This window comes from Heteronotia binoei, unplaced genomic scaffold (assembly GCF_032191835.1).
Source record: "Heteronotia binoei isolate CCM8104 ecotype False Entrance Well unplaced genomic scaffold, APGP_CSIRO_Hbin_v1 ptg000878l, whole genome shotgun sequence".
Lineage (NCBI taxonomy): Eukaryota > Metazoa > Chordata > Lepidosauria > Squamata > Gekkonidae > Heteronotia > Heteronotia binoei.
The window spans coordinates 60,924-86,862 of record NW_026800116.1 but is presented as its reverse complement, the minus strand read 5'-3'; the positions used below and the strand labels follow the sequence as shown (position 1 = coordinate 86,862).

General features: G+C 52.2%; 1 protein-coding gene across 1 annotated transcript in view; it reads right to left on the bottom strand.

Annotated features, from left to right (window-relative positions):
• LOC132590849 (collagen alpha-2(XI) chain-like) overlaps window positions 1–25,939 on the bottom strand; it is a gene marked incomplete at its 5' end in the record, with an annotated part of 95,169 nt that overhangs the window by 13,817 nt on the left and 55,413 nt on the right. The window contains 20 exon segments of the mRNA XM_060263781.1: window positions 563–675; window positions 3,168–3,180; window positions 3,182–3,226; window positions 3,228–3,272; window positions 3,274–3,439; window positions 3,992–4,044; window positions 4,149–4,184; window positions 4,266–4,319; window positions 6,133–6,240; window positions 9,053–9,106; window positions 9,204–9,257; window positions 10,490–10,597; window positions 14,598–14,651; window positions 18,693–18,746; window positions 18,985–19,038; window positions 19,136–19,189; window positions 21,140–21,247; window positions 22,150–22,203; window positions 23,229–23,282; window positions 23,376–23,429. Of these exon segments, the coding sequence (XP_060119764.1) occupies window positions 563–675; window positions 3,168–3,180; window positions 3,182–3,226; window positions 3,228–3,272; window positions 3,274–3,439; window positions 3,992–4,044; window positions 4,149–4,184; window positions 4,266–4,319; window positions 6,133–6,240; window positions 9,053–9,106; window positions 9,204–9,257; window positions 10,490–10,597; window positions 14,598–14,651; window positions 18,693–18,746; window positions 18,985–19,038; window positions 19,136–19,189; window positions 21,140–21,247; window positions 22,150–22,203; window positions 23,229–23,282; window positions 23,376–23,429 (1,335 nt within the window).

Sequence of the window (25,939 nt, the reverse complement as noted above, 5' to 3'; positions counted from 1 at the left end):
CTCTATTCCTTCATCCAAATCATTGATAAAGATGTTGAACAAAACACGTCCCAGGACAGATCCTTGAGGCACTTCCGCTTGTCACTCCTCTCCAAGAGGATGAGGAACCATTCACAAGCACTCTTTGGGTGCGATCTGTCAACCAGTTACAGATCAACCTACGGTAACAGGATCCAAACCACATTTTACCAACTTGTCAACAAGGATATTATGCGGAACCTTATCGAAAGCCTTACTGAAATCAAGATAAACAATGTCTACTGCATTCCCCTGATCCAGCAAGGTAGTCACTTTCTCAAAAAAAGAGATCAGGTTAGTCTGACATGACTTGTTAGTCTGACATGGCTTCAAAGGGATCATTTAGAAAAGAGTCATGACAGAAGTTATACCCCACAGGGTTTGGGGTATTCCCCTAGATGAGCCAGCCCAGAGGTGCCCAGGGGCCTTTCCAAGTGAGAGGAAGGGGCTTCTCCATCACTTCCTCTGCTCTGGCCAGCTCCCACCCACATAAGCAGCAGCCTGCCCCACCCCCCAATTCCAGCCCCCCTGCCTCTGCTCTCACCTCCTGAGTTGCCTGGCTGGGGAAAACGCACGTCTCGCCACCTGCCGTGAAGTTGCAGAAGACCTTGAAGGAGTCTCTCGAGCAGCCCTGATTGGGGTCGATCCAATATTCGCCTGGAGGGGGAGGGAAAGAGAAAAACCCCAACTGAATGGCCGCGAACTCCCGTCTCAGCTTCACGTTCCACAGCACACCCCCCACCCCAACTGAACAGGGGGTTCGGCCTAACACAGGAGGTGATTTGCTCCATAAATAGCCCCTCGAGAGCCAGTTTGGTGTAGTGGTTAAGTGTGTGGACTCTTATCTGGGAGAACCGGGTTTGATTCCCCACTCCTCCACTTGCAGCTGCTGGAATGGCCTTGGGTCAGCCATAGCTCTGGCCGAGGTTGTCCTTGAAAGGGCAGCTGCTGTGAGAGCCCTCTCATCCCCACCCACCTCACAGGGTGTCTGTTGTGGGGGGAGAAGATATGGGAGATTGTAAGCCACTCTGTCCTTGAAAGGGCAGCTGCTGTGAGAGCCCTCTCATCCCCACCCACCTCACAGGGTGTCTGTTGTTGGGGGAGAAGATATGGGAGATTGTAAGCCACTCTGAGACTCTGTCCTTGAAGGGCAGCTGCTGTGAGAGCGCTCTCAGCCCCATCCACCTCACAGGGTGTCTGTTGGGGGAGAAGATTTGGAAGATTGTGAGCTACTCTGAGACTCTGTCCTTGAAAGGGCAGCTGCTGAGAGAGCCCTCTCAGCCCCACCCACCTCACAGGGTGTCTGTTGTGGGGGAGGAAGGGGATTGTAGGCCGCTCTGAGACGTTGTCCTTGAAGGGCACCTGCTGGGAGAGCCCTCTCAGCCCCACCCACTTCACAGGGTGTCTGTTGTGGGGGGGAGGAAGGGAAAGGAGATTGTGAGCGACTCTGAGACTCTGCGTGGAGGGCAGGATATAAATCCAATATCTTCTTCTCGTTCAGTTTGGATGTGAAATATTCACTGAGGATCAGTCCACTACAGCTGGGATTCTGCAGCCAGGCACAAAAACTGCTCAGGATCTGAGAGGGGAGTTCAGGATGCAGCCAGCCTCTCAGGAAAAGCTGCCCCTTTGTGGCGTGGGGTGGTTGGTGCCAGAACTGAAAAGGGCGCTGCCAGCCTTCTAATAAATCTCACAGGAGAGTTGAAAGTAATGTTTTAACTGAAAAGGGCGCTGCCAGCCTTCTAATAAATCTCACAGGAGAGTTGAAAGTAATGTTTTTGTGTGTTTTATATCGCTTTCTTTGTTTGTCACGGCACTCTTAGCTCAAAAATATAAATCCAGTACAAAGAAAAATCACCGAAATAAACAACACTTAAAACAATAAGTTATCTTGATCTGATTAATATGAACACCTTCTCACACTATAAATATTAGGGGAGGGACGGTGGCTCAGTGATAGAGCATCTGCTTGGTAAGCAGAAGTTCCCAGGTTCAATCCCCGGCATCTCCAAAAAAAAAAGGGTCCAGGCAAATTGGTGTGAAAAAATCTCAGCTTGAAACCCTGGAGAGCCGCTGCCAGTCTGAGTAGACAGTACTGACTTTGATGGACCGAGGGTCTGATTCAGTAGAAGGCAGCTTCATATGTTCAATACACCAAGTACAGCTTTTTAAAAAATCCGTGCCAAATAGCTTCCGCAATCCTGCGGTATACTGAAACGGTCCTCTTTAAACTGAAGAATTTTTGTACAATGCCATATCGCTTTAAGAAGAATGGGGAGTTTGGTATTTTACTGACCTGGTTTGGAATCTAGAGTGGACCATCGGCAGAACACTGGACATTTCCTTGCAGATGCAAATGGCATCATCTAAAGATTCTTCAGCTTAAAGAGACCGCTCGTTTTCAGTATACGGACGCTATTTGACATGGACTTTTTTAACAAGCTGTACTTGGGTGTATTATTTATAGCGTGAGAAGGTCTTCATATAAATCAAAACAAGATGGTGGCTTAGTGGTAGCTTAGGAATGGTGGCTTAGTGGGAGAGCATCTGCTTGGGAAAGCAGAAGGTCCCAGGTTCAATCCCTGGCATCTCCAAAAAAAAAGGGTCCAGGCAAATAGGTGTGAAAAACCTCAGCTTGAGACCCTGAGAGCCGCTGCCAGTCTGAGAAGACAATACTGACTTTGATGGACCGAGGGTCTAATTCAGTATAAGGCAGCTTCATACGTTCATATGTTCAAGATGTCATCATTTAAAGTGTCCGTTCATTTCGGTGATTTGTCTTTACATTGTATAATCTCTACACCAAAAACTGTGATTGTGTTATATATCTTGACAAAAAAACAAAACAAAAACACAAGCCCAGCTTGCCACCAAGCGCTGCATTGCGTTAAAAAGAGCTAGAGCTTCAGGCTGCCAGACACTCTTTGGATCTCCACACAATGCTGTACGATGATAATAAAAAACTGTTGAAAAACCTCCAAGGAAGGAGAGCCCCGCCACCTCCCGAGGAGGAAGCCTGTTTCCACTGAGGAACCGCTCTAACGGTCCTTCCTAATGTTTGAATGGATCTGAACGGAACTGCCGCAGCAGTCACCCTGAATGGTTTCCCACCACCCCCCTCCCCAATCCAGCCTTCCCGCCTCACCCACCATCAGGCAGGTCCCGGATGGCAGAGCTGCAGGTCCTGGCAGGTGCGGCCGGGGTTGTCCCTGAGTACCCAGCGGCTTCCTCATTTGCTCGATTTCCTGACGCAAGGGAGTTGAGCGACCCGTAGATCTCCTCCATGCCCTCCGAGGGGGAGCGGCCGGCTGCATCGGATGCCATCTCCTCCTCCGGGAGGAGCTGGCTGCCATCGATGGATCGCTTGTTCTTCTTGGGCCTCTGGATGGGCAGCGGCTGGATCACTTCGCCAGGGGGGCCCCTGTGGGAGGTTGGGAGGGGGAGAAGCCACAAGAAAGCCGGGCGGGGGGGGGGAATGTGCTGTGTGAAAGCGTTTGCTGCTGAAAGCCTCCTTCTAAACTGTTGGCTGGGGGACTGGGAGGCACGTGGCAGCCCCACCACCCAGGCCCACAAAGCTCCCCGCCGAAGCAGGCTCAAAATTGGCAAAAGACGCATATTATATTCTATCCCTGTGTCTATCCCTGAAACTGCAACTGTGTAAATTTGTCCATTACCAAGAATTAACTTAGTTTTTTAATCTCGATCGTGTAAATCGTGGAACAACATTTTGTAGATTTATGATGCAGAAAGCAAATTGATCCCCCCCCCATTTCCTTTCTTTTTTTCTGTATCCCCCCCCCCCATTCCCAACCCCCTCCTTATAAACTGAAAAAAAAAACCCCAAAATATTGAAACACGAAGTGGAGACAATTTCTTCTCTGGGTTCATTTCAATGGAAAACAACCGGTGGGGAAGCCAAAGATGGCACTGAGACGGTTGAGGGAGGGGTTTTGAAGGGGGGGGGGCTGTTACCGGGTGTCCGGGGGGTCCAGGAACTCCACGCTGACCTTTCGGACCGGCTTGACCCTAGAAAGAGAAGCCTTAGATGTGAGCAGCTGCTGGGAACAGAGGCGGTGGCTCCCAGACCACTCTAGGAGAATGGTTTTTTTTGGAGGGGGGGATGCTCTTACCATGGCTCCCTTGGGGCCGGGGAGGCCGGGTGGACCCTGAGGAAGCAAGAAAGAGTGTCAGTGGGGAGTCAAAACTCTAGAAGTGGGGTCAAGAGGACACTGGGGGGGGGCACTCACAGGAAGTCCGGGGGCCCCTCCAGGACCGATGGGGCCAGTGGGGCCCGGAATGCCCTACAGAAAAAGAGCAGAGAGACAGAATGAGCTAGAGGGCGAGGCGAAGCCATCAGAGTGAAACTGTCGAGGGGTGGCGACCCCCCCACCCCCCACTTCACAATCCGTAGGACCGTGAGCCAGGGAATTCAGGCCCTCAAAGCTGCTGCAGCCCCCACCGCCCCCAAAGAGCCACACGCTTTCACTCTCCAGTCACAACCACCCTGCAAACCGTTGTTTCTGGGCGCTGAAGGGTCAGAGGAACTTCCCCACTCCTCAGCACCCAGAAACAATGGCGCTTTCAGGCCTCTGCGCTCTCCGAACTCAGAGAAACGTCGAGACCTGAAATCACTACTCGTTTCTGGCGACTGAAGTGTTGGAGGAATCTCCCGCCCCTCAGCACCCAGAAACAGAACCTCCCGTCCCTCAGCTCCCCAAACTCAGAGAACGCTGAGGCCTGAAAGCGCTGCTCATTGTATCTGGGCGCTGAAGGGTTGGAGGAACTCCCCCGGCCCTCAGCGCCCAGAAACAACAGCACTTTCAGGCCTCAGCACTCCCCGAACGCAGAGAATGCTGAGGTTTGAAAGTACCTCTCATTGTATCTGGGCGCTGAAGGGTCAAAGGAACTCCCTCGCCCCTCAGTGCCCAGAAACAACGCGCTTTCAGGCCTTTGCGCTCTCCGAACTCAGAGAACACCAAGACCTGGAAGTGCTGCTCATTGTAACTGGGCACTGAAGGATCGGAAGAACTCCCTCGCCCCTCAGCACCCAGAAACAACGGCGCTTTCAGGCCTCGGCGCTCCTCGAACTCAAGGAACGCTGAGGCCTGAAAGCGCTGCTCATTGTAACTGGGTGGTGAAGGATCGGAGGAACTCCCCCGCCCCTCAGTGCCCAGAAACAACGGCGCTTTCAGGCCTCTGCGCTCTCCGAACTTGGAGAACGCTGAGACCTGAAATCGCTACTCGTTTCTGGCGACTGAAGTGTTGGAGGAACTCCCACCCCTCAGTCCCCAGAAACAACGGCGCTTTCAGGCCTCTGCGCTGTCTGAATTTAGAGAACGCTGAGGCCTGAAAGCACTGCTCATTATATCTGGGTGCCGAAGGGTTGGAGGAACTCTCCTGCCCCTCAGCACCCAGAAACAACAGCGCTTTCAGGCCTTGGCACTCCCCGAATTTGGAGAACGCTGCGGCCTGAAAGCGCTGCTCATTATATCTGGGCGCTGAAGGATTGGAGGAACTCCCCCGCCCTTTAGCGCCCAGAAACAACGGTGCTTTCAGACCTCGGAACTCCCTGAACTCAGAGAACGCTGAAGCCTGAAAGCGCTGCTCATTTTATCTGGGCGCTGAGCTTGGTTTGGTTATGGGCTTGGTTTTTAAACGTATTGTAAAATATGCTGGGAACCAAATACGGATTGATTCCCAGAAACTATACTGGGATAGCAAAATTTTCTCACTCTCCCTCCTTCAAATTCTCTGGTCCAGGGAATCATCTCCTTTCTCGCTGCACCAAACATGGGGGTGCTCGACCACTATTAACCGGTTTACTCCCTTCCTTTGTAGTCTGTCTTTCTCACTGGGTCTCAAGACAGACTACAAAATGTCAAAAAAGATAGAATCCCAACAGCACGGGACACCCAATGCAACAGGATTCGGGTTACCAAGTTAGAAGCCGACCCGGGGGACAAAAATTCTAAGGCACGGCATCCCGTAAATGATGCAGAAAAAGGATTTTAACATCAGCTGAAGGCCAAGGCAGGAGAGGCAAAATGGCGGGCACAGGAACTCGGGCAGGAGACCCTCCATGCAAGCCCCCCCCACCCCGACCTCCATACTCACGGACTCTCCTTTGGGTCCCTTGTTGCCTTGTGGGCCGGGCAGACCCCGGTCTCCCTTCTCTCCCTGCTCTCCCGGGGGTCCGATCAGGCCAATGAGACCCGGGTGCCCCTAGGGAAGGACAGAGAGACAGTCAAAGGTTCTCAAAAGACAGACACAACCTTCTACCCGCGGCCCACTGGCCTCTTTCCCCATTCTGGCCAGCAGGTGGAACAGCAGCGGACTTTCTCCTTCTTGCTCCCAATCCAACGTTACCTGCATGAGAACTAGCAGTATAACTGGAGGGGGGGGGGCAATAGTCCCTCCAAGCTGTGGGTCTTCTGAGCAAGAATCCTACTTTGCGAGCCACTGGCATTAAGGTTTGGCTACTACATAAATTAAGGTTTGTAGAATCTTTCGGGCTCAAGTGCCGCATTCCACTGGAGAAAGTTTTTCTTCCAGACGTTTCGTTCTCAGCTGCGGAGAACATCCTCAGTGGCGTTGCAGCCGGAGCAGGCACGCTGACCTTCTTGGCTGCTGTGCATTGAGTGAGGCCAGGGCTGCTGGAGAGCTGCTATTTCTAGGCTGGAGGGGGTATGGTGAAAGGGCAATAGGTTTGTGGATGTGCCCATTGTTTGGTGGGGCTTCCTGGAAGGGTAGTGATAAGGAAACTGGCTGTTGAATGTGACCATTGTTCTGAGTTAATTGCTGGGAGGGTTGGAAGGGGTGTGAAGATAAAGAAGATGGTTGTTGACTGTGCTGATTGTTCTGTGGAATGTACTGGTTAACAACCATCTTCCTTATCTTCACACCCCTTCCAACCCTCCCAGCAATTAACACAGAACAATGGTCACATTCAACAGCCAGTTTCCTTATCACTACCCTTCCAGGAAGCCCCACCAAACAATGGGCACATCCACAAACCTATTGCCTTTTCACCACACCCCCTCCAGCCTAGAAATAGCAGCTCTCCAGCAGCCCTGGCCTCACTCAATGCACAGCAGCCAAGAAGGTCAGAGCGCCTGCTCCGGCTGCAACGCCACTGAGGATGCTCTCTGCAGCCGAGAACGAAACGTCTGGAAGGAAAACTTTCTCCAGTAGAACACAGCACTTGAGCCCGAAAGATTCTACAAACCCTAATGATGTTCCCAGCCGTGAAAACCTGAAATCTTTGATAACTACATAAATTGCTTTGCTCTGGGACCATCTTTCCTGAGCTAGGACAAAACCATATGAGCCGGAGGTGAAAAAACTACGATCCAGCTCTCACTAAAGAGCCCCGTGGCGCAGAGTGTTAAAGCTGCAGTACTGCAGTCCAAGCTCTGCTCATGACCTGAGTTCAATCCCGGCAGAAGCCGGGTATTCAGGTAGCCGGCTCGAGGATGACTCAGCCTTCCATCCTTCCGAGGTCGGTCAAATGAGTCCCCAGCTTGCTGTGGGGGGAAGTGGAGATGACTGGGGAAGGCAAGGCCAAACCACCCCGTTAAAAAGTCTGCAAAGAAAATGGGATGCGACATCACTCCAGATTTCAGTTTACAGTACGGTCAATTTAAAAACGTTGGGAAACGTTACAAGCGACAGCAGTTGGAATACGAAGTCATTTTTGAAAGCTCGTCGAAGCAAAAACGAAACGTGGGATTCGGTCCAACCGCGTCGCGAATTATATTTATGCCGGCTGTAGAAGATAAAGCCGTTTGGAGCTCCGGTCTCCGTGAAAGGCTGCACTGTTGGAATGGACCCTCTTATTATGAAAAGCGGACATGTATTTGCTGTTTAGTGACTCCGGGTGACTGGGTGATGTTCCTTAATGCTTAGTTCTGTATGAATCTGTCGGTGACAGCTCTGAGAGATTTTTATTGGCGACAGTTATAGAATCATAGAGTTGGAAGGGACCTCCAGGGTCATGTAGTCCAACCCCCTGCACAATGCAGGAAACTCACAAACACCTCCCCCTAAATTCACAGGATCCTCATTGCTGTCAGATGGCCATCTAGCCTCTGTTTAAAAACCTCCAAGGAAGGAGAGCCCACCACCTCCCAAGGAGGAAGCCTGTTCCACTGAGGAATCGCTCTAAAGGTTCTTCCTAATGTTGAGCCCACCACCTCGCAAGGAGGAAGCCTGTTCCACAGGGGAATCGCTCTAAAAGTTCTTCCTAATGTTGAGCTGGAAACTCTTTTGATTTAATTTCAACCCATTGGTTCTGGTCCGACCTTCTGGGGCCACAGAAAACAATTCCACGCCATCCTCTATATGACAGCCCTTCAAGTACTTGAAGATGGTGATCCTATCACCTCTCAGCCGCCTCCTCTCCAGGCTAAACATCCCCAGCTCCTTCAACCTTTCCTCACAGGACTTGGTCTCCAGACCCCTCAACATCTTCGTCGCCCTCCTCTGGATCTGTTCCATCTTGTCTAGATCCTTCTTAAAATGTGGCGCCCAAAACTGAACACAAGACTCCAGGGGAGGTCTTACCAGAGCAGAGTAAAGCGATACCATCACATCACGTGATCCGGACACTATACTTCTGTTGATACAGCCCAAAACTGCATTGGCCTTTTTAGCCACTGCATCACACCGCTGGCTCATGTTCAGCGTATGATCCGCTAAGACCCCGAGATCCTTTTCGCATTACAAGTAAACCTTTTGTGTGAATGCAGAGGCTGGTTTTCACAGAGGTTTATACCTTTATCCCTGCCCCACCTGGGGATTGGTAGCCCTAAACCTCGATTCCCCTCCCCTGAGGCTTAGCAGGTTCTCTGGGGCAGAGGCCCATCTTCTGGGATCCTGCAAATCACACCCAAGAGACAAGTGAAGGCCAAGTTCCACGGAGAAACTCGCTCTGGCTTTGCACCCAACGGTGCCCCACGCCACTCGGGGTCACGACAGTCCCGGAACCAGCACCCCCCCCAGGCTAAGCTCTGGGGGACCAGAAAGTTGGGCTCACCTTCTCTCCTTTGGGTCCAGAGTCGCCTTTCAGCCCAGGTAAGCCAGGGGGGCCCTGCAGGAAGAGACACCACCAGGGAAATGTTTAGCCCCACTCCTTTACCCACGAGCCCCGCCCCACCCCCCAAAGAGGGAGAGCCCCACACACTCACCACTGGTCCCGGGGGGCCGGCCTGGCCGGTGGCTCCTGGTTTGCCTTGTGCACCCTGGAAGAGACAGGAGTGAAGGGGTCAAATAAGAACACAAGAGAAGCCCTGTTGGATGAGGCCAGTGGCCCCTCCAGTCCAACACTCTGTGTCACATAAGAACAGAAGAAAAGCCCTGTTGGATCAGGCCAGTGGCCCCTCCAGTCCAACACTCTGAGTCACATAAGAACATAAGAGAAGCCATGTTGGATCAGGCCAGTGGCCCCTCCAGTCCAACACTCTGTGTCACATAAGAACATAACAGAAGCCATGTTGGATCAGGCCAATGGCCCATCCAGTCCAACGCTCTGTTTCACATAAGAACATAAGAGAAGCCCTGTTGGATCAGGCCAGTGGCCCCTCCAGTCCAACACTCTGTGTCACATAAGAACATAACAGAAGCCATGTTGGATCAGGCCAATGGCCCCTCCAGTCCAACACTCTGAGTCACATAAGAACATAAGAGAAGCCCTGTTGGATCAGGCCAATGGCCCCTCCAGACCAACACTGTGTGTCACATAAGAACATAACAGAAGCCATGTTGGATCAGGCCAATGGCCCCTCCAGACCAACACTGTGTGTCACATAAGAACATAACAGAAGCCATGTTGGATCAGGCCAGTGGCCCCTCCAGTCCAACACTCTGTGTCACACAGTGGCCAAAAAAATTCAGGCGCCACAAGGAGGGTCCAGCAGTGGGGCCAGGACACTAGAAGCCCTCCTACTGTGCCCTCCAAGCCACCAAAAATACAGAGCATCACTGCCCCGGACATAAGAACATAAGAGAAGCCATGTTGGAGCAGGCCAATGGCCCATCCAGTCCAACACTCTGTGCCACACAGTGGCCAAAAAACCCAGGTGCCATTAGGAGGTCCTCCAGTGGGGCCAGGACACCAGAAGCCCTCCCACTGGGCCCTGTACCAACCACCCAGAATACAGAGCATCCCTGCCCCAGACAGCTCCAACAATACGCTGTGGCTAAGAGCCACCGATGGAGCTCTGCTCCACGCATTCCCTTGATCCTCCCCGATTTGCTTGGAACCCAGGAGTCCTGGGATGGAATTCGGGGTGGGGCGCCAACATCTGTTCCCCTCCCATTAAGGGCTCTGATACCCCCCACAGCCCCCACCCACCCACCCACCCACAGGGCTCCTCCTCCCTCCAACAGTCCAACTCGGCTGACTCCCCCCCACCCACATACAGCCCAATTCACCCAGAAACGCCCCCTAGGCGTCCGGGCCCGCTTTTCTTACCACTGATCCGGGGATGCCTCTCAGCCCATCCGGTCCGGGTTTCCCAGGCGTTCCCTGAGGTCCCACCGGCCCCGTCTTCCCAGGAGGTCCCAGGGCCCCCGGTTCTCCCTGGGGAGGGCAGAATTCAGGTGAGAGGCGGGCTGCCTTTTCTCTCTCTCTCTCTCTCTCTCTCACACACACACACACAAAACTGGGGGAATACCTGATCGTTTCAGAGGGTGGCCACACTGGATTGTAACAAGATTTTAGGGGTCTCCCTGACCTGGATAGTCCAGGCAAGCCCAATCTGGCTCACTCCAGCAAGTCCTTGCCTGGGAGACCTCCTTGGAATACCCAAGGTGGGAGACAGGGGCAGGTTTTATTCAGCCACCTCTCTGACTAGCCTCCAGGACCCCAGTAGGGGTCAGTCACCAGAGGACAACATGACTTCCAATGTTCCTGCTAAACCTGTGGAGACTTGTGAGCAAGAATTCCACTTTGTGAGCTATTGGCTACATAAATTAGCTTGCTCTAGGACCATTTTTCCTGAGCTGAGACAAAAACGTTGGAGCCAGAGGCTAAAAAATGGTGAGCTAGCTCACACTGACTCAGTCTAGAAGGAACACTGCTTCCAGGAGCTGGAAAATACACAGAGACACACATGCATGCACACACACACACACGCACACACACACACACACAAGATTTTGGAGGGCCAGGATCATCTCCTGAGAGTCCAGCATCTGGCATCTGCCCAAGGCAGCTTTGACTCTGGAAGGCTCAAGCTCTGAAAATGAGTCACAGAATCAGAGTTGGAAGGGACCTCTGGGGGTCATCTAGTCCAACCCCCTACACAATGCAGGAAACTCACAAACACCTCCCCCATACATCTAAGGCGGATATGGACTTTCAAGAGCTTATAAGGCTCCCCCCCCCCTCAAAAAATCTTATTGGTCTAGAAGGAGCTCCACACTCCCGTCTTGGTGAATATTTGGTACTCCTCACACATTTTCTCCCAGGCAGGCAGGGATTTAAGCTAAAGAGGAAAACCTGGATTTGAACAGCAAGCTGGATAGTGAGTTTGCAGGAAGGTGACTTCAGGTGAAGGAGAAGATGAAGATATTGGATTTATAACCCGCCCTATACTCTGAATCTCAGAGTTTCAGAGCAGTCACAATCTCCTTTACTTCCCCCTACACACACACAACAGACACCCTGTGAGGTAGTTGAGGCTGAGAGAGCTCTTAACAGCAGCTGCCCTTTCAAGGGCAACTTCTGAGAGAGCTATGGCTCGCCCAAGGCCATTCCAACAGCTGCAAGTGGAGGAGTGGGGAATCAAACCCGGTTCTCCCAGATAAGAGAGCTACGGCTGACCCAAGGCCATTCCAGCAGCTGCAAGTGGAGGAGTTGGGAATCAAACCCGGTTCTCCCAGACAAGAGAGCTCTGGCTGACCCAAGGCCATTCCAGCAGCTGCAAGTGGAGGAGTGGGGAATCAAACTCGGTTCTCCCAGATAAGAGAGCTCTGGCTGACCCAAGGCCATTCCAGCAGGTGCAAGTGGAGGAGTGGGGAATCAAACCCGGTTCTCCCAGATAAGAGAGCTCTGGCTGACCCAAGGCCATGTCAGCAGGTGCAAGTGGAGGAGTGGGGAATCAAACCCGGTTCTCCCAGATAAGAGAGCTATGGCTGACCCAAGGCCATTCCAGCAGGTGCAAGTGGAGGAGTGGGGAATCAAACCCGGTTCTCCCAGATAAGAGAGCTATGGTTGACCAAGGCCATTCCAGCAGCTGCAAATGGAGGAGTGGGGAATCAAACCCGGTTTTCCCAGATAAGAGCTCTGGCTGACCCAAGGCCATTTCAGCAGCTGTAAGTGGAGGAGTGGGGAATCCAACCCGGTTCTCCCAGATAAGAGAGCTCTGGCTGACCCAAGGCCATTCCAGCAGCTGCAAGTGCAGGAGTGGGGAATCAAACCCGGTTCTCCCAGATAAGAGAGCTCTGGCTGACCCAAGGCCATTCCAGCAGCTGCAAGTGGAGGAGTGGGGAATCAAACCTGGTTCTCCCAGATAAGAGAGCTCTGGCTGACCCAAGGCCATCCCAGCAGCTGGAAGTGGAGGAGTGGGGAATCCAACCCGGTTCTCCCAGATAAGAGAGCTCTGGCTGACCCAAGGCCATTCCAGCAGCTGCAAGTGGAGGAGTGGGGAATCAAACCCGGTTCTCCCAGATAAGAGAGCTCTGGCTGACCCAAGGCCATTCCAGCAGCTGCAAGTGGAGGAGTGGAGAATCAAACCCGGTTCTCCCAGATAAGAGAGCTCTGGCTGACCCAAGGCCATTCCAGCAGCTGCAAGTGGAGGAGTGGGGAATCAAACCCGGTTCTCCCAGATAAGAGAGCTCTGGCTGACCCAAGGCCATTTCAGCAGCTGTAAGTGGAGGAGTGGGGAATCCAACCCGGTTCTCCCAGATAAGAGAGCTCTGGCTGACCCAAGGCCATTCCAGCAGCTGCAAGTGGAGGAGTGGGGAATCAAACCCGGTTCTCCCAGATAAGAGAGCTCTGGCTGACCCAAGGCCATTCCAGCAGGTGCAAGTGGAGGAGTGGGGAATCAAACCCGGTTCTCCCAGATAAGAGAGCTCTGGCTGACCCAAGGCCATTCCAGCAGCTGCAAGTGCAGGAGTGGGGAATCAAACCCGGTTCTCCCAGATAAGAGAGCTCTGGCTGACCCAAGGCCATTCCAGCAGCTGCAAGTGGAGGAGTGGGGAATCAAACCCGGTTCTCCCAGATAAGAGAGCTCTGGCTGACCCAAGGCCATTTCAGCAGCTGTAAGTGGAGGAGTGGGGAATCCAACCCGGTTCTCCCAGATAAGAGAGCTCTGGCTGACCCAAGGCCATTCCAGCAGCTGCAAGTGGAGGAGTGGGGAATCAAACCCGGTTCTCCCAGATAAGAGAGCTCTGGCTGACCCAAGGCCATTCCAGCAGCTGCAAGTGGAGGAGTGGGGAATCAAACCCGGTTCTCCCAGATAAGAGAGCTCTGGCTGACCCAAGGCCATTCCAGCAGCTGCAAGTGGAGGAGTGGGGAATCAAACCCGGTTCTCCCAGATAAGAGAGCTCTGGCTGACCCAAGGCCATTCCAGCAGCTGCAAGTGGAGGAGTGGGGAATCCAACCCGGTTCTCCCAGATAAGAGAGCTCTGGCTGACCCAAGGCCATTCCAGCAGCTGCAAGTGGAGGAGTGGGGAATCAAACCCGGTTCTCCCAGATAAGAGAGCTCTGGCTGACCCAAGGCCATTCCAGCAGCTGCAAGTGGAGGAGTTGGGAATCAAACCCGGTTCTCCCAGATAAGAGAGCTCTGGCTGACCCAAGGCCACTCCAGCAGCTGCAAGTGGAGGAGTGGGGAATCAAACCCGGTTCTCCCAGATAAGAGTCCGCACACTTCACCACTACATCAAACTGGCTTTTGAGAGGTGGGTCTGCCTTCTCTCCCTCTCAGGCACGCACGCACCCACAGACAGACAGATACAACAAGCAAGTGGGTGAATACTTGATCTCTTCAGAGGGTGGCCATGCTGGTCTTCAATATAAGAGTTTGATGCAAGTGGAGTTTGCAGGGAGAAACGTCCTGTCATCTGAGCTCTTGACACTGCGGCTGCACCTCCCAGGCACTTATTTCAAGGGTGTCCTTGGGTGTGGATGTGTCGATGCCCAATAGCTCCAGGCAGTTACAGCAGCAGCCCCGCCACATGCCCCTGGGTGTGCTTTCCTTCCCCCTCGAACAGCAAGCCCTCCTGTGGCCCCCACCGTGGAGACACGAATGTGAGCTGGTGTGTGGGGAAAGGGCCATCGATTTATGGAGACCGCTTTCAAGACAAGAGGCGCCCAGAGGTGGGTTTCCCCATCTAATGGCGGCCGATGCGGCTTAGTTTGTGGGATCGGGATGAGAATCGGGTTAGCGTGGGCCACCCAAGTCGTGGCAAATGTGAGCGCGGCAAAGAAGAAACGAAAATACCGGCGCTCCACCCCGGAGAACGGAGGCCTGCGTGACCCCAGAAGCTTTTCCGGTTGTGCTTGACAAAATCCCAGCCCAACCGGTCCCAGGATCTCCCTTGCGCACGTGGTGGGAGACCCGCCCCCAAACTCTCACCTTGGCCCCTTTCTCCCCCTGACGTCCCTCTGGGCCTGCAGTGCCGGCGGGACCCTGTGGAGAGACAAGAAGAGAGGAAGGGGGATCAGGGGACAGACGTCAGGAAACGGCAGCCCCGAACGCTGGAGAGCTGCCCCAAGAGAAAGCTTCCCGCTCTCTGGTTGTAGGGCCTGCCTGACTCCATCTTTGTTACAGGCTGGGGCTTAGTTGTCCCGAGTCATGGGAGAGGACAGTGCTCAGTCACTTCCCAGGGAACTTTCCTCTCTCGTGCTTGTTAGCAGCCCTTATCTTCCTATGAACCTACGAAGCTGACTTCTACTGAATCAGACCCCCTGGGTCCATCCAAGTCAGTCTTGTCTACTCAGATGGGCAGCGGCTCTCCAGGGTCTCGAGCGGAGGTTTTTCACGTCTACTTGCCTGGATCCTTTTTAGTTGGAGATGCCGGGGATTGAATCTGGGACCTTCTGCTTACCAAGCAGATGCTCCACCTCTGAGCCACTGTCCCTCCCCTAAAGAACATATGAAGCTGCCTTCTACTGAATCAGACCCTCGGTCCATCAAAGTATGGTCTACTCAGACTGGCAGACTCTCCAGGGTCTCCAGCGGAGGTTTTTCACACCTACTTGCCTGGACCCCTTTTGAGTTGGAGATGCCGGGGATTGAACCTGGGACCTTCTGCTTACCAAGCAGAGACTCTACCCCTGAGTCACAGCCCCATTCATGGCTCTCCAGTGTCTCCAGCTGAGATTTTTCATGCCTACTTGCCTGGACCCTTTTGAGTTGGAGATGCCGGGGATTGAACCTGGGGCCTTCTGCTTACCAAGCGGATGCTCTACCACTGAGCCACAGCCCCATGCATGGCTCTCCAGGGTCTCAAGCGGAGGTTTTTCACGCCTACTTGCATGGACCCCTTTTGAGTTGGAGATGCCAGGGATTGAACCTGGGACCTTCTGCTTACCAAGCAGAGGCTCTACCACTGAGCCACCATCCTTCCCCAAAAGGTAAAGGTAGTCCCCCTGTGCAAGCTCCAGTCATTTCCGACTCTGGGGTGATGTCACATCTCGATGTTTTCACGGCAGACTTTTTTACGGGATGGATTGCCATTGCCTTCCCCAGTCCTCTACACTTCCCCCCCCCCCCCCCAGCAAGCTGGGTACTCATATTACTGACCTCGGAAGGATGGAAGGATGAGTCAACCTGGAGCCAGCTACCTGAACCCAGCTTCCACCAGGATCAAACTCAGATTGCGAGCAGAGAGCTTGGACTGTAGTACTGCAGCTTTACCACTCCGTGCCACGGGGCTCCTGAAGTTTGGATGATGCCTTAGATTTTGAAGCTTGACGCTTGAAAACTTGGGGTTGTGTCTCCCCCTCCGCCGGCCCCCAGTTGCAAGGTGGCCAAGCTCTTCCACGCATTTGGGACAGAGTGAGTAATAATTTCTTAACTAGTAGCCATCATTTAGGGCAGGGGTGACCAACGGTAGCTCTCCAGATGTTTTTTGCCTACAGCATGGCCAGTGGCTGGGGCTGATGGGAGTTGTAGGCAAAAAAACATCTGGAGAGCTACCGTCGGCCACCCCTGATATAGGGGATAAGATGGCAAGTTTTAATTATACCCTTGGTCTCGAGGCTTGCCTAAGTTTCAAAGAATCACAGAGTTGGAAGTCGTCTAATCCCACCCCCTTGCACAAGGCAGGACTACCTCCCCCTGCATACACCCATCCCCAGCGACCCCATGCCCAGAAGATGGCAGAAACCTCCAGGATCCCTAGTCAAACTGGCCTGAAGGAAAATGGTTGACTGACTCCAAAGTAGCCATCAGCATTTCCCTGAGCGTGTAAGAAAAGGCCACGAGAACGAAGCAATGATGCAGCCCTTCCCGCCCTCCTTCTCAGGATCCGCCCAAGTTCACAGGATCCACAGCGCTGTCAGGTGGCCATCCAGCCTCTGCTTAAAAACCTCCAAGGAGGGAGAGCCCACCACCTCCCAAGGAGGAAGCCTGTTCCACTGAGGAACCGCTCTAACGGTCAGGAAGTTCTTCCTAATAATAGAATCCTAGAGTTGGAAGGGACCTCCAAGGTCATCTAGCCCAACCCCCTGCACAATGCAGGAAACTCACAAACCCCTCCCCCCTAAATTCACAGGATCAGCATTGCTGTCAGATGGGCATTCAGCCTCTGCTTCAAAACTTCCAAAGAAGGAGAGCCCACCACCTCCCGAGGAGGAAGCCTGTTCCACTGAGGAATCGCTCTCATGGTCAGGAATCCTAGAGTTGGAAGGGACCTCCAGGGTCATCCAGACCAACCCCCTGCACAATGCAGGAAACTCACAAATACCTTCCTCTAAATTCACAGGATCTTCATTGCTGTCAGATGGCCACCTAGCCTCTGTTGAAAAACCTCCAAGGAAGTAGAGCCCACCACCTTCCCAGGAGGAAGCCTGTTCCACTGAGGAACCACTCTAATGGTCAGGAATCCTAGAGTTAGAAGGGACCTCCACGGTCATCTAGCCCAACCCCCTGCACAATGCAGGAAACTCACAAATACCTTCCTCTAAATTCACAGGATCTTCATTGCTGTCAGATGGCCATCTAGCCTGTGCTTAAAAACCTCCAAGGAAGGAGAGCCCACCACCTCCCGAGGAGGAAGCCTGTTCCACTGAGGAATCGCTCTCACGGTCAGGAATCCTAGAGTTGGAAGGGACCTCCAGAGTCATCTAGTCCAACCCGCTGCACAATGCAGGAAACTCACAAACACCTCCCCCTAAATTCACAGGATCTTCATTGCTGTCAGATGGCCATCTAACCTCTTCTTAAAAAGCTCCAAAGAAGGAGAGCCCACCGCCTCCCAAGGTGTTTTCCGCCTTTGTTTTGTGATCACACGTGGAGGGGGACAAATAATGCAAAAAGCTCCCCTGATGAGATAGAAAAGTAGAACATAAACGAAAGAATAAAGTGGGAGGCTGCATTGCCCTGGGTGGGGTGGGGTGGGGGGCAGCCAGAGTAGCAGCTCCAGAAGCCTTGGGGGGGGGGGAAGAACCGAGCAGTTGGCCAGCCCCACCCCAAAGGCAGGGTGTGGGCTTCTCTCTTTTTTTAAAGTGTTATTAGTTTTCCAGAAACATAGGGAAAAGGGGAAAGAAGGATAGAAAATTAAAAATACAAATAACAGTACCAATATAGTCTAGACTGCATGAAGATGCTTTCTTAAAGTCAAACGTTGTTAAGATATTACCATTCATTTTACATTGTGTCATCATAACCCAAATAAAGTATTCTAGAAGTTGTAAGTCATCATTTGAATTGTCTATTTACGCTTATCTTTCCAATATATAGCAGCCCCGTGGCGCAGAGTGGTAAAGCAGCAATACTGCAGTACTGTGGTCTGAACTCTCTGCTCACGACCTGAGTTCGATTCTGGCGGAAGCTGGATTCAGGTAGCCAGCCCAAGGCTGACTCAGCCTTCCATCCTTCCGAGGTCGGTCAAAGGAGTCCCCAGCTTGCTGGGGGGAAAGTGTAAAAGACTGGGGAACGCAGCTGCAAACCACCCTGCAAAAAAGTCTGCCGTGAAAACATTGTGAAAGCAACATCACCCCAGAGTTGGAAACGACTGGTGCTTGCACAGGGGACTTTTCCTTTCCTTTCTAATATATATGGTAACAAAAAAAAGAAAAGATAAAAGTTCACACCAGAGAATCTTGAGTATCTAACCACACACATAATTTCACCCAATGTTTTCTTGCTTCTTCCTTTGACTTCCCAGCAAGCAGCTGGGATAAGTAGTCCATCTCAGCCGTTTCCAATATTTTCCCCATCAAGTCCGAACTCATGGGAATTTCCTGCAGTCTCCACTTCTCTGCCAGAAGAATTCTAGCTGCTGTATTCATATCAGTTAATAAACGTCTCGTCTCTTCCGGAGATTCGCCGAAGGCCTTTGAAAACGTGCATTGGCAATTTATGTTTTACTGCAACTGAAGGGCACGGAGTGTGGAGAGAACTTTTTGAGAGCGATACAATCGATACGCTCTCTGCAAAAGGCAAAGGGGACGGCGAATGGGGAACTAACAGGGCGTGGGCTTCTCAAAGACCCTTCTCACTTACCCTCTTCCCTGGAGGGCCAGGAGGGCCGTTCTCACCGGTTGGGCCCGGAGAACCCTGCAAGGGAGAGAGGAGAGAGCAGGTCAGAGGGAACACGGAACCCGAAAGACCGGTCCGAAGGAGGAGGAAGGCGCAGCTCACGCCCAAGAACATCCACTGGGGATCAAAGACGATGGGGCGGGGGTCTCTTTCAAGACCAGCATTCGGGGGGCTTCAGTCCAGCACAAGAGAGACGGCCTCAAAAGAGTCTTGACCTCGTTTGCAGTCTGAGCCGAACCCCCCACCCCCAACTCACCGCTTCCCCTGGCTCTCCATCTTCTCCCCGCTCGCCTTTGGCTCCATCTTGGCCCTGTCGAAAGAGAGAGGAGGAAGAGGACACGGTTGGTCTCTGGCACCGACCTCCCAGGTGGCTCTAAGCCAAGGAAGACGGGAGGGCCTATACTCACCCGGGGTCCCATTTCACCTGGGGGCCCTGGATCTCCAGGGAAACCGACTGGGCCCTGACAGAGGCAGACACAGAGAGACGTCAGGAATTGCGGGGGGAAGAATCTAACATTTCATCCCTCCCGCCAGACTCTTCGCACGACAGATCCAGGCCTCTCTTCTCCACACCCCAGCCCGTCCAGCCTCTCTTCTTTCACAATGTCAGAACTACAGAGTAATTTTGAAAGCGCCAAAGAAAGGCCCAGTACTGCGGTTCGTGGCTGTGGAAATCCAGCTTCCTCTTCTCAGTCTTCTAACCATTCGGTTTCGTAAGGGACTACCTGGACATTTCAGCTTGACTATCTATCTACGTTTCATGAAAGCGGTTCGCTTCTCTCACATTTCTATCGTAGAATCGGAGTTGGAAGGGACCTCCAGGGTCATCTAGCCAAACACCCTGCACAAAGCAGGAAACTCACAAACACCTCTCCCTAAATTCACAGGATCTTCCTTGCTGTCAGATGGCCATCTAGCCTCTGTTGAAAAACCTCCAAGGAAGGAGAGCCCACCACCTCCCGAGGAAGCCTGTTCCACTGAGGAACCGCTCTAACGGTCAGCAATCCTAGAGTTGGAAGGGATCTCAAGGGTCATCTAGCCCAACCCCCTGCACAATGCAGGAAGCTCACAAACCCCTCCCCCTAAATTCACAGGATCTTCCTTGCTGTTTCTCAAACACTTCTTCGAGCTGCAAAAATCCTTTTTTACAACGTTTTCATACCCTGGGCACTTCAAGCGCTTTTCAATGATGTAATGGAATGGCATTTTTTGCACAGGGTATGAAAATGTTGTAAAAAGGATTTTTGCCACTCGAAGAAGCGTGTGCGAAACAAGGGTTCCAGTACGACCTTGTTCTTTTCAACCTTTTGGATTGCTGGCTGCATAGATTGAGAGACACTCATCAATTGCACAACTATTTCACTAGGATTCCTTGGAGTGAACAGAACAATGATTGCTAGAAAGATTGGACTGATTCTTGGCTAAGGGCTAATTGTACAGTCTACCATGAACTAATATATCATCACCATCATTTTATTTGTATCCCGCCCTCCCCGCCGAAGCAGGCTCAGGGCGGCTAGCAACATTAAATCAATACATTAAATTATACAATAATATTCGAAACAATAACTAATTTAACAATTTAATTAAAATTCTAAAATTAATAAAATTAATAAAATCGACATCCTGGTGCTATTTCAACAGGTGGTAATTTTTTTTTTTTTTGCAATCCTAGAGTTGGAAGGGACCTCCAGGGTCATCTAGTCCAACCGCTTGCAAAATGCAGGAAACTCACAAACCCCTCCCCCTAAATTCACAGGATCTTCATGGCTGTCAGATGGCCATCTACCCTCTGTTGAAAAACCTCCAAGGAAGGAGAGCCCACCACCTTCCGAGGAGGAAGCCTGTTCCACTGAGGAACCGCTCTCACAGTCAGGAAGTTCTTCCTAATCTTGAGCCGGAAACTCTTTTGATTTAATTTCAACCCATTGGTTCTGGTCCGACCTTCCGGGGCCACAGAAAACAATTCCACCCCATCCTCTGTAGGACAGCCCTTCCAGGACTTGAAGATGGTGATCCTATCACCTCTCAGCCGCCTCCTCTCCAGGCTAAACATCCCCAGCTCCTTCAACCTTTCCTCATAGGACTCGGTCTCCGGACCCCTCACCATCTTCGTCGCCCTCCTCTGGACCCGTTCCAGCTTGTCTACATCCTTCTTCAATTGTGTCCACTTCCAACCAAACAGGCTTGCCACTTTGCCGGAACAACACCTGAACCCACCAACTGTATTAACCGGATGCAACACCAGCCCAGCTGGAATCTCTCCTCCTGTCTGTGGCCTCTTGGGAAACCCCGGAAACTTCTCCATCTGGATGGTTTCCATGGCATTTCTTGGAAATCTTCTAAGGACCAGGACTTACCCCTCCTTTGGGACTGCCCCCCCCACCCAAAATCTCTGTAATATCACTTACTGGGTTCCCTTTGGGTCCGTCATCCCCAGTTGGTCCTTTCCCACCAGGGGGGCCGGGAACGCCAGATGCCCCTGCTTCCCCCTTCTCGCCTCTTTCACCCCGCGGACCCTGAAAGGAGGAAAAAAGAGGGAGGGTTTAGAGTGATGGGGGGAGGGGATTTGCTGCACCCACCCTGGATGTGGAGGTGGGAGGTGAGGGCCGCGGGCTGAGTTTTGGAGAGAAAGGCTGGATTTTCTCCCTCTCAAAAATAATAGAATTCAAGGGCATTCAATGTAGCGGATGGGCAGAAGGTTGCGGATGGACAAAAAGGAAGCACCTCCTTACACAAAGAGCGATTAAAAAGTGGAAATTGCTGCCGGAGGATGTCATGATGGCCACGGGAACAGCTTTCAAACGGGATGATAGAAATTACATGGAGGAAAAAAATCTTTCAATGGTTATTAGACATGGTGACTGAGGGGAACCTCCACATTCAGAGGTACTAAATCTCTGAGACCCAGAGCCAGGAGGCAACATCAGGGGAAGACTTTGGCCTCTCTGTTCCCTGTTGATGGTCCTCCAGAGGAACTGGCTGGCCACTGTGGGAGACAGGAGTCTGGACTAGATGGACCCTCCCTGGTCCAATCCAGCAGGGCTGTTCTCAGGTTCTTCTCAGGGGAAGGCCTCGGCCTCTCTGGTCTGATCCAGCAGGGCTCTTTTGATGTTCTTCTCAAGGGAAGGCCTCAGCCACTCTGCCCTGTTGTTGGCCCTCCAGAGGAACTGGTTGGCCACTTTGTGAGACAGGAGTCTGGACTAGATGGACCCTCCCTGGTCTGATCCAGCAGGGCTCTTCTGAGATTCTTATGAATTTGAGGATCTGTGTAGACCCAGTTAAGGGAGTGGGACGTTTTCATGTTGCACTTCTGCTAGCCATCCCGCGGTACTTTGACAGGAGGCAGGGGGGCTGGGTAGCTTCCGTGTCTGTAGGGCAGGAATGAGGAAATAAAGGGAGAAGTAATGGAAGCCCTCACCTTTCCACCTGGCTCTCCAGTGACTCCCGGTCCTCCTTGCTCCCCTGGCTCCCCCTGAAATGAGAAGAGGAGGAAGTCAGCAGCAGACGCATAGATGGCTTCAAAAGGGGATACGGCAGCTCCACGGAGGAAGGGCATACCAAGGACTCCAGGGCTAAGGATCGTTTGTAAACTGGTTTGAGCCACAAGGAGCAAAGGCAGGATAGAAATGTTTGAGTCTCGGATAAATAAACAAATAATGTGGAATTTGCCGCCAGAGGATGTTGTGATGGCCAGAAGAACAGGCAGCTTTAAAAGGAGACTGTGATAGATTCGTGGAGGAGAAGTCTATCAGTGGCTGCTAGCCATGGTAATGGAGTGGAACCTCCTTATTCAGAGGTTTAATCCTCTGAATCCCAGAGCCAGGAGGCGACATTAGGGGAAGGCCTCGGCCTCTCTGCCCTGTTGTTGGCCCTCCAGATGAACTGGCTGGCCACTGTGTGAGACAGGAGGCTGGACTAGATGGACCCTCACTGGTCTGACCCAGCAGGGCTCTCCTGATGTTCTTCTCAGGGGACAGTCTTAGCCTCTCTGCCCTGTTGTTGGCCCTCCAGAGGAACTGGCTGGCCCCTGTGTGAGACAGGAGGCTGGACTAGATGGACCCTCCCAGGTCTGACCCAGCAGGGCTTTTCTGATGTTCTTCTCAGGGGGAGTCCTCGGCTTCTCTGCCCTGTTGTTGGCCCTCCAGAGGAACTGGTTGGCCATTTTGTGAGACAGGAGGCTGGACTAGATGGACCCTCCCTGGTCTGACCCAGCAGGGCTCTTCTGAGGTTCTTATTATACTTTATTCTCTCCGCCCCCCACTAAGATTCAGAGCATGTCTGGGAACTGGGGGAAGGGAGAGGAGCAGAACCTTTTACACTTTTAAGCCCCTTGTCACACTTATACACACCCTGTTCTCTTAGTGGGAAACTGAGGGGTTTGAAGTTTTAGCTCTCCCCACTACTCATCTTCTCAGGCCCCCTCTTCCAAAGAACCCAGGAGTTTCATCTCTCAGCCTGGGACCTCATGAAGTCTCAAAAGATCAGGACCACACTTACCTTCTGCCCTGGGGGGCCAAGGTTTCCCACACCTCCGGGGGGGCCTTGTGGACCCTGTGGTGAAAAAAGCCGTTGTTCACATTACAGTTCAGTCAACCCCGGAAGTCATGGGGTGAGGGAGGGAGGGAGGGACAGGCTCACACTTACGTCAGCTCCGGAAGGTCCGGCTGGGCCTCGTGGGCCTGGAGGTCCGGGTGGTCCCTATGGGGAGAGATCGGAAGGTGAAGGTGGAGACAAAGAAGAATGTTTCGGTACTGAACATTCCTGGGTTCTGATTTCTCAGAACCGCTTCAGGAGCCAACCCTGGCTAAGATGCTAAGTAATAACAGATGATCTGTAGACTCTGTATTTTGGTGCAACAGTGGGAGGGCTTCTAGTGTCCTGGCCACACTGATGGACCTCCTGATGGCACCTGGTTCTTTTGGCCACTGTGTGACACAGAGTGTTGGACTGGAGGGGCCATTGGCCTGATCCAACATGGCTTCTCTTATGTTCTTATGTGACACAGAGTGTTGGACTGGATGGCCATTGGCCTGATCCAACATGGCTTCTCTTATGTTCTTATGTGACACAGAGTGTTGGACTGGATGAGCCATTGGCCTGATCCAACATGGCTTCTCTTATGTTCTTATGTGACACAGAGTGTTGGACTGGATGGGCCATTGGCCTGATCCAAGATGGCTTCTCTTATGTTCTTATGTGACACAGAGTGTTGGACTGGAGGGGCCATTGGCCTGATCCAACATGGCTTCTCTTATGTTCTTATGTGACACAGAGTGTTGGACTGGAGGGGCCATTGGCCTGATCCAACATGGCTTCTCTTATGTTCTTATGTGACACAGAGTGTTGGACTGGAGGGGCCATTGGCCTGATCCAACATGGCTTCTCTTATGTTCTTATGTGACACAGAGTGTTGGACTGGATGGGCCATTGGCCTGATCCAACATGGCTTCTCTTATGTTCTTATGTGACACAGAGTGTTGGACTGGATGGGCCATTGGCCTGATCCAACAGGGCTTCTCTTAAGTTCTTATGTGACACAGAGTGTTGGACTGGATGGGCCATTGGCCTGATCCAACAGGGCTTCTCTTATGTTCTTATGTGACATAGAGTGTTGGACTGGATGGCCATTGGCCTGATCCAACATGGCTTCTCTTATGTTCTTATGTGACACAGAGTGTTGGACTGGATGGCCATTGGCCTGATCCAACATGGCTTCTCTTATGTTCTTATGTGACACAGAGTGTTGGACTGGAGGGGCCATTGGCCTGATCCAACATGGCTTCTCTTATGTTCTTATGTGACACAGAGTGTTGGACTGGAGGGGCCATTGGCCTGATCCAACATGGCTTCTCTTATGTTCTTATGTGACACAGAGTGTTGGACTGGATGGGCCATTGGCCTGATCCAACATGGCTTCTCTTATGTTCTTATGTGACACAGAGTGTTGGACTGGATGGGCCATTGGCCTGATCCAACAGGGCTTCTCTTAAGTTCTTATGTGACACAGAGTGTTGGACTGGATGGGCCATTGGCCTGATCCAACAGGGCTTCTCTTATGTTCTTATGTGACATAGAGTGTTGGACTGGATGGCCATTGGCCTGATCCAACATGGCTTCTCTTATGTTCTTATGTGACACAGAGTGTTGGACTGGATGGGCCATTGGCCTGATCCAACATGGCTTCTCTTATGTTCTTATGTGACACAGAGTGTTGGACTGGATGGGCCGTTGGCCTGATCCAACAGGACTCCTCTTATGTGACACAGAGTGTTGGACTGGAGGGGCCATTGGCCTGATCCAACAGGGCTTCTCTTATGTTCTTAAGTGACACAGAGTGCTGGACTGGATGGGCCATTGGCCTGATCCAACATGGCTTCTCTTATGTTCTTATGTGACACAGAGTGTTGGACTGGAGGGGCCATTGGCCTTATCCAACATGGCTTCTCTTATGTTCTTATGTGACACAGAGTGTTGGACTGGAGGGGCCATTGGCCTTATCCAACAGGGCTTCTCATGTTCTTATGTGACACAGAGTGTTGGACTGGATGGGCCATTGGCCTGATCCAACAGGGCTTCTCTTATGTTCTTATGTGACACAGAGTGTTGGACTGGATGGGCCATTGGCCTGATCCAACAGGACTTCTCTTATGTGACACAGAGTGTTGGACTGGATGGGCCATTGGCCTGATCCAACAGGGCTTCTCTTATGTTCTTAAGTGACACAGAGTGCTGGACTGGATGGGCCATTGGCCTGATCCAACATGGCTTCTCTTATGTTCTTATGTGACACAGAGTGTTGGACTGGAGGGGCCATTGGCCTGATCCAACATGGCTTCTCTTATGTTCTTAAGTGACACAGAGTGCTGGACTGGAGGGGCCATTGGCCTGATCCAACAGGGCTTCTCTTATGTTCTTAAGTGACACAGAGTGCTGGACTGGAGGGGCCATTGGCCTGATCCAACAGGGCTTCTCTTATGTTCTTATGTGACACAGAGTGTTGGACTGGATGGGCCACTGGCCTGATCCAACAGAGCTTCTCTTATGTTCTTATGTGACACAGAGTGTTGGACTGGAGAGGCCACTGGCCTGATCCAACAGGGCTTCTCTTATGTTCTTAAGTGACACAGAGTGCTGGACTGGATGGGCCACTGGCCTGATCCAACATGGCTTCTCTTATGTTCTTATGTTACACAGAGTGTTGGACTGGA